The following is an 8,648-nucleotide window of genomic DNA, read 5'->3' on the forward strand; positions in this document are numbered from 1 at the left end:
AAAAAAAAAAAAAAATCCAAAAGCAAAAACAGGTCTCTGAGGTCATTTATAAAAGTTTTCATTCTATAGTTGAGGGAAGTGAGGTTCAGCAAAGGGTTATACAGTGATCCAGTTTGCCTAAAAGATCTGGAAATCATTCTAAAAGCACATTGTCCTGAATATACACACTGACGACAAGCTGTATAACAGTCTGCATATACGAGGGGTGGGGAAACCTATGGCCTTAGGGCCGCATGTAGCTTTCTAGGTCCTTAAGCACAGCCTTTTGACTAAATCAAAATTTTATAGAAAGAAAATCTTTTATTTTTATTAATACATTTTAATTCATCTTTTATATTTATTTTATTTTTAAAATACCAAAGAATAAAATGAGTTTTCATGAAATAATCCTCCCAGATTGACGGGCACAATTAGAACATTACTAAGCCCCAAGGGGTAAATGACAGCTGCTACACTCATGATTTAGTTCTAACTTTCCCTGCCTGACTGGCACCACTACTGCATGAGGCCAGTGGATGAGAGTTTATGGGGGTCGAGCACGCCAGTCTGTCATCAGCTTTTGATAAAGGTGCACTGTGTTTCTGTCTGAAGCCAATTTGTGAACAGTTGCACATCTCAACAGTATTTTTTAATTCTGTCTGCTTAAGAGCCTATCATGTCAAAGACCAGGAGAACACTGAAGGAGGAAAAGAGATTTCTCAGTGAGGACTGGCAAGTGCAATATTATCTTATTTCTGCTAAAGATGCGGTGATTTGCTTGCTTTGTGTAACTGCAACATTACTGTTAAAGAAATTCAATGCTGGCTTGGCACACATAGCTTAGTGGTTAGGGCACCGGCCACATACACTGGGGCTTTGAACTCAGCCTGGGCCTGCTAAACAACAATGACAACCTCAACAACAACAACAAAAAAATATAGCTGGGCATTGTGGCAGGTGCCTGTAGTCCCAGCTACTTGGGAGGCTGAGGTAAGAGAATTGATTAAGCAAGAGTTTGAGGTTGCTGTGAGATGTGATGTCATGACACTCTACCGAGGATGACATAGTGAGACTGTCTCAAAAAAAAAAAAAAAAAAGAAAGAAATTCAATGCTCATCAGCATTATAACACTTATAAGTACTGCAAATATTTTAAATTAGAGAAGTGACACAAAAGGTTGTATTATAGAAATTAAAAGATCAAAATCCAAGACAATTCTTTTAAGCAGCAGTAAGACCTGGAAATAATGCCACTAAATCAACTTATAAAAAAAGTAGCTCGGCTCGACGCCTGTGGCTCAAGTGGCTAAGGCGCCAGCCACATACACCTAAGGTGGCGGGTTCGAATCCAGCCCGGGCCCGCCAAACAACAATGATGTCTGCAACCAAAAAATGGCCAGGTGTTGTGGTGGGTGCCGGTGGTCCCAGCTGCTTGGGAGGCGGAGGCAGGAGACTCACTTGAGCCTAGGAGTTGGAGGTTGCTGTGAGCTGTGATGCCACGGCACTCTACCCAGGGGGACAGCTTGAGGGTTTGTCTCAAAAAAAAAAGTAGCTTACATACTTGGGGGAAAAAGGGAAGCTATTCAGTGATGTAAAAACTGGAAAGAATGCATTGTCGAAACTGTAGGATGCTTAGACCCCAATAACCTTTCAAAATACAAACAACAGCCTCTTTCGAGGAGAGCCATAACTGACTGGCAGCATGAATTAGTCACAGCTTAACAGAACAACTTCGTGCTGGATTTCTGAAGGAAAATATATATTATTCAATCTCTTTGGATGAATCAACTGACTCGGTGCAGGTTCTATATTTCATTCAGGTCGTCTCATTTCATCTTTCCATCATCACAGAAAGAAAAACAAAAAACAAAAAAGGAAGCTATACTTCACTGGGGTCGTAACAGAAGATTTTCTTTGCTAGGAAGAGTCACTTGCTTTGGGCATTTTTGTGAACAGAAATGGATGAAGTTACTTTTAACAACTTTCGAGATAAATGTGAAGTTGGACTGAATTCGGTAAATTTACTGAATGTCAGTCCAGACAGTGCTCCTTCCATGACAGGAAAACATGAAGGGTTTACTGCACAGATAAAAAAAGTCTTAACAGATTCAAATGTTCTCATTTTTTTCCACTGTATCTTCTATCAGCAGAATCTCTGTGCTAAAGCTACTATTTTAACTGACACTTTGCAAGAGTCATAAGCATTGCTAACTGTATCATACAAATACAACATGGCAGCATCAATTTCATAACTGCTAAAGTTGAAACATGAGCTATTCAGTGTGGATTTGCCTATCATGTTTAAGAGCACTATTACAGCAACAGTATTAGCTAAACTTTTTCTCTGTGAGAACAGATAGTTCTCACAGATGAAGAACAGAATCAGCAGTGTGAGTTATTGAAAGATTTCCATAGGAATGCAGCATCTCTGTGTTGTATCATGTCAAATCAAAATGGCTTGAGTATTTCTTTGCATGGTAAAACTAAGCCTATATATGATGGAACTATATATGAAAGACTTTTTTCAAAACACTTTTTCTTCCAAGGGAAATTTTAGATGAACATTCTCTCCAGTTAGCAAAGGTCACTGATGAGCAGGATGATAGATGCCAGTCATCTGAGGAATATGCAGCTGTTACAGACCTATTAATTGGAGAACACAATGAAAGGTTCACTGACTTTGAGAATCAGGACATCATGCTCAAGTTAGCATTTTAGCCTCACTTGGTTGATATCACCAAGGCACCTAAAGAACTACAGAAGGAATGGATTGAGCTCTTGGTAGATGACATTTTAAAGTCATTGCCTGATGCTAAGAAAGATCCGATTGAAATATGGAAAAATGGAGTAGAATACCCACACCTTCTGCAACTTGCCTGAAGAAAGATTTCTTGCTTTTCAACCACTTATTGCTACAAATCTACCTTCTCCTATCTAATCCAAATCAAGACAACATTAAGGTCACAAACGACTGATATCCCTCTAGAGGATCAGCTGACTCTGCAGACCTCTGTGCTGCCACCAAGTATTCAAATGCTTTCCGACAAAAAGCACACACAACAAAGTCATCAAAAGGTTAGTTATTAGGGTGTTTGGCACACATCTTGGGGGTGGGACACAATTATAAGAAGGTTTTACTTAACAAATGCAAACAATGTAACCTAAATCGTTGTACCCTCAATTAACCTGAAACAATAAAAAAGAAAGATTAACTTTAAAATTAATAGTTTTCATTTTTTGAAATTAAGTACACAGTAGATTTTTATAAAATGATGTACAATTTTGAGCATACCTAATTGAAGTTTCTTGAACGTGGCCTTATTTGATTATAGCTAAATTAACACAGCCTTCCAACATGAAAAGCTCCCTACCCTTGGCATATACCAATACAAAGTCTTTAGCCTTTCCTTCTAGCTCAAGAGACAATTTAAGAAATGGATTATATTATGTAGGACTTTATGATCTCATAGCATATGAAATATCACATTTCTTTACTTCATTTACTCATCACAGATATGCCTTAAGGGCCAACTAAAAGAAGTGTTCTAGGCTTTGAGGAAGTAACTATGCATAAGGCAGGCCCTGTCTTCATGAAGTTTACATTCCAGTGGGGGAAGACAAATGTTAAAGAGAAAAAAAAAATAAGCAGGTACCCCACCCCCCCGCCCAAAATACTATCCAATAGCAGCCAGTACTATGAAAGATATAAAACTAGACACTGGAATAGAGAATGACCTGAGTGAGATTTAGGGGCCGAGGTAGAGTTCTTTAGATATAATGGTCAGAGAAGGCTCCTGCAGAGGCAGGAATTTGAGCTGAGCCCTAAATTACAAAAGGGAACAAGCCATACTTGGAAGTGGAGAAGATATATCCCAGAGAGAGGAACCAGCAGGGGCAAGGCCCTAAGGTAGGTCTGACTTCAACACAGTCACATAACAAAGCAAGCCAGTGGGTCCTGCACAATGGGAGAAGCAGGTGTCACACACCAGCTCACACTAGGGTTGCAGCCTTGGTGAGGAGTTTGAGAGTTCTGCGCACAGGAGTAGCATGGCACGACATGATTTATATTTTAGGACTCAGCCTGCTATGTGGGAATGAATTCAAAATCTAAAAATTAATTCAGAAGAGACTTTGACATAACAAAGAACAGAGATTTTCCTTCTAGTTCTCACTTGTTTTTCTTTCATGTGCTTTCTTTTTCAAACCTGAACTTCTGTGGATATTTTAGGAAGAGGCAGGAGACCAATGAGTCTAGTTCTCTATCATTTATTTGCCAAGTCTCTACACTGGCAGTGAAAGGTCTCTTTACGTAACGGTATTATAGGGACTGGCCTCCTTAGTTAGTCCATGTTGGAAAGGCCAGGTTAGTTAAGGCCACCGCCTGTTCTCATGTGACCCACATCAGCCACGGGGAAAGACTGCAGGTGAGAGTGTGGAGATAATGATAATAAGAACCATAACACAACAAACCCAAATTATTTTTCCCGATCTGGAAAAAAAATGATCTTATCATTCAGAATAAATGAATGGCTTCTTCACACAGTCGCTGAATTAAGAAATGTTAGAAAAAAAATCTAATAGTATATACTTTTTGTGAACCCAAAAGACACTATATCTTGAAGGCAAAGGGCTTTACCAGTCAGAACTTGATTCAAATGGAAAGAATGAGTACAAATGCCACCAGATTTCTTGTCGTACATAATTTCTTTGGGCAGAATTCTGCACAGTAGATTTCAAAAGCATTCTTTGTAGCAGTTAGGAGCCTTTCCCCAGATCACTGACAACTTTGTGCAAAGTCTGTCCCCTTTCCCTTTCAGGTTCTTGGAACCAGAGAAAACATGTACAGATGAAGATTTTCACTAAAAGGAAAAAAAAATAATGCAAAAGCCTAATTTGCATTGCTCAAGGCAAAAAACAGATATTTGGTGAGGGAAGAATTTTAGTGGTAGAAGTGCTAATTAATACAGCTAGACAAGGACCCGCCTTTTATTTTGAACTTTCAGAGTTTTAGGTAGGGAGTTAATTACTAGGATTTTTTTTTCTTTAATTGGTCCTAAAATGTTGTATAGTCACTGAAAATGCAAACTCAAATGCCTCTGGGGAACAGGCAAGTAATTTTAACATGTAATCAACAGAAACAAATTATTTGTGAGCTACTGTAGGGTCTCTTATTTGTTCTAGGTCTTTGAAATCTGATGTCTTTTTTTTCTTTCAAGTATTCCACACTGTGATCTTAGTAATCATTGCTTTTCCTCCCTCCCTTTCTGCAATGTGGTGAGTAAACAGGAAATAGTATTTATGGTACCTCAGCATGGTTTTTCCTATACTTCAGTAACATCTGAACTTCAAGGGATATTCCTAATTTTTCTGGGACTTGACTGTAGCCATCCTGATCAAATACTTACTTTTATTTTTTTATTTTTATTTCATTTGAGACAGAGTCTCACTCTGTTGCCCTCGGTAGAGTGCCATGGCATATCTCACAGCAACTTTGAATTCCTGGGCTCAAGGGATTCTCTTGTCTCAGTCTATGAAGCTGGAACTACAGGTGCCCACTACAACGCCTGGCCAATTTTTCTATTTTTCCACACAGACAGGGTCTCGCTCTTGCTCAGGGTGGTCTCAGACTCCAAGTTCAGAAGATCCAGATGTCTCAGGCTTCCAGAGAGCACGGATTACAGGTACGAGCCACCGTGTATGGCCTGATGTCTTTTTTTATACTCATAGCACATCTCAATCATCTCCATTTGGATTAGCCACAACCCAAGTGCTTAAAAGTCACATGTGGCCAGTGGCTGCCATATTGGATAGTGCAGGTGCAGCGATAAGAGCAAGGCTCTCCCTGGCTGGTGACAGGGCCTCAGGCAAGACCTTGACTATTCTGCCCTGGTTTTGCCTTTCCATAATGATACAAGATGATTCTGAAGAGCTTTTCTAGGCCCAGGAGTAGGTAGAGCTCTGTCTCTTTCTTCCCAAGTAACCTACACATTAAATAGTTTTGAAAAGATAGGTAGGTAAGTAGTTAAATGGGAGAGGGAAAAAGAGAAGAAATGGTAGAAGGAAGGAAGGGGCAAAGAAAAAAGAATACAGAATACAGGCTCACACCTGTAATCCTATCACTCTGGGAGGCTAAGGCAGGTGGATGCTTGAGCTCAGGGGTTTGAGACTAGCCTAAGCAAGAGCGGGACCCCATCGCTACTATTTTTAGAGCCAGGCGCTGTGGCAGGCACTAGTAGTCCCAGCTACTTGGGAGGCTGAGGCAAGAGGATGCTCAAACCCAAGAGTTTGTGCTATGAGGTATGATGATACTACGGCACTCTACCCAGTGCAACAAAGTGAGACTCTTATTTCAAAGAAAAGAAAAGAAAAAAGAAAGAGAGAGAGAGAAAGAGAGAGAGAGAGAGAAAGGAAGGGAGGGAGCAGAAGAGAGGGTAAGGGGGGAGAGGGGGAGAGAGGGAGGGAGGAAGAGGAAGAGGAAGAGAAAGAGAGAAAGAAAGACAAAGAGTGAGAAAGATAGAAAGACAGAAAGAAAGAGAGAGAAAAAAAGAAAGAAAAAGAATATGGGTCAAATGACAGGTTACTCTCCCTTCATCTCCTGGGGGGATATCACTGCTAGAAGCAGAGGGAGTCACAGTGAAAAGGGAACATTCATGGATATGAATGTCTCCTTACAACAGTCCTTGGAACTTGAAATGAGGAATTTTTAAAAAAGGAAGCTGCAGCTGAGAGTTACATTGCCAGACATGTCTTTTTTTTTTTTAGAGACAGAGTCTCACTTTGTTGCCCTTGGTAGAGTGCCGTGGTATCACAGCTCACACCAGCTCCTAGGCTTAGGTGATCCTCTTGCCTCAGCCTCTTGAGTAGCTGGGACGATAGGCACCCGCCACAATGCTCAGCTATTTTTTTGTTGTTGCAGTTTCGCCGGGGCCAGGTTCGAATCTGCTACCCTCAGTATATGGGGCTAGCTCCCTACTCACTGAGCCACAGGCGCTGCCTCAGACATGTCATTATTATCATGTATATGGCAAAAGAAATTGCTCATGTATTTGCCCCATTATAAGCTTGTGAGAATTCACATTTGATTGGTAATATATTTAATGCAAAATCACTTGAGTATAGTTTGAATCAATGTGTCAGTTACTAATATTTATTTGACATCGTTCTTTAATATATATGAATTTTTTTCCTAAAACAATGTGCTTTTTAGGAAAGAAAGAAATGAAGAAAAAATACTAAAATGTCAAGCAGCAGAGGAAAATAAGTTGGTGTGAAAGTTCCAGCTGAATCTGTCATACCTTTTCATTCTTGCAGATTCAAACTACTCGTCCAAATTTCCTAGACAGGCCTTTTAGAAACCTTCTAATGTTTTTGGAAGATTGAGATGGATACCGGAAAAGTGGCGCCCCAGCCAGCTCAGCCAAGCGGGGCTTGGGGACCTGCCACCTCTGTGTTGGTGGCAGCAGCCGACAGAGGAACTGGCAGGTTGGAACAAGTGGATGGGAGCTTCCCTCCCCCCCAAAGGCTCCAGTAGAGCGGCGCTAGAGGACCTGCCGGCTCTGCCACCAAACCAGCAGGCTGGAGCAAAGGGGGGAGCTTCCCTCCTTCAACAGAGACTTCAGTAGCGAAAAGAACCGAATAGTACAGGGAAAGACACTGGCGCCGTGCTGTCTCCTCACGTGGACTTCTGGCAATTCCTCCACTGCATCCCTGATTGGTCCATTTTCAAAACCTATTCACGAATAGTCTATTTTCAAGCCCCAAAAGCTCATTGGACAACTGCCCCTATATAAGCCAGAGACCCTGAGCACAGATTTGGGCAGATCTCAGGAGAAGAGCAAAGAGGTCTGGCTCTGTAACACTTGTATCCTGCTCTATAAGATTTGCCCCTTTGTAAGAGCTGTAAACACTCACAAGGGGGTTCGCCCCTTTGTAAGAGCTGTAAACACAAGGAGGTTTGCTCCTTTATAAAAGCTGTAAACACTTACAAGGAGGTTTGCTCCTTTATAAGAGCTGTAACACTCGTATGATAAAACCTATCTTACTGCTAATTCTACTCTACAAGGAGGTTTGGCTTATTATAAGAGCTATAACACTTATACCTATTGAATAAAACCTATCCTGTGGTCCGTCGCTTCATTCTTCAAACCGCCGAGACCAAGAGCCTGGAAATTCAGTATCAAAAATCCGGTAACAAGATGATCAGAAGTCTTCAAAGTTTTTTTTATGTTTTGTTTCTTTCCTTTTAACACACCCCAAATTAATAATTTTACTGAGTCTTAATGAATCGTGACTCAATAAAAGCCCAACCCCAGGTCTAGGACAGAATGACAATCAAGAAATAGGAATGGCGTTACCTGGTAAGACACTGCGGTTATCCAAACACATGGAAAAGATGCGTTCATACACGAGCTTTCCTGGGGAGGGAAGGACAGATGGTGTTAGCCTCACACTCTTCCAAAGCAAACACTTAAACAGACTTTGTAATGAGGGATTTGGCAATGTGCTTTCCCAGACAAGCTCTAACTTGCGATGCTATGCTGCCATCTAGTGGGACAGATTTTAAGCCATATTTTTGTTTTTCATTTCTAATGAAAAGGGGACTTCTACTTTCTGTGAGAAGCAGGAAAATGACTAGTTTTACCCTTTGGAGTCTTTTTTTTTTTTTTTTTT

General features: G+C 40.7%; 1 protein-coding gene across 1 annotated transcript in view; it reads right to left on the bottom strand.

Annotated features, from left to right (window-relative positions):
* Positions 1-8,648, bottom strand: part of CUNH16orf62 (chromosome unknown C16orf62 homolog) — a 107,422-nt gene that overhangs the window by 79,983 nt on the left and 18,791 nt on the right. The window contains exon 4 of the mRNA XM_023513772.1: positions 8,333-8,392. Coding sequence (XP_023369540.1) covers positions 8,333-8,392 — 60 coding nt within the window. The remainder of the gene's footprint in view (positions 1-8,332; positions 8,393-8,648) is intronic.

Source organism: Otolemur garnettii, unplaced genomic scaffold (assembly GCF_000181295.1).
Source record: "Otolemur garnettii isolate 467f Iridium unplaced genomic scaffold, OtoGar3 scaffold00044, whole genome shotgun sequence".
In the NCBI taxonomy this organism is placed as follows: domain Eukaryota; kingdom Metazoa; phylum Chordata; class Mammalia; order Primates; family Galagidae; genus Otolemur; species Otolemur garnettii.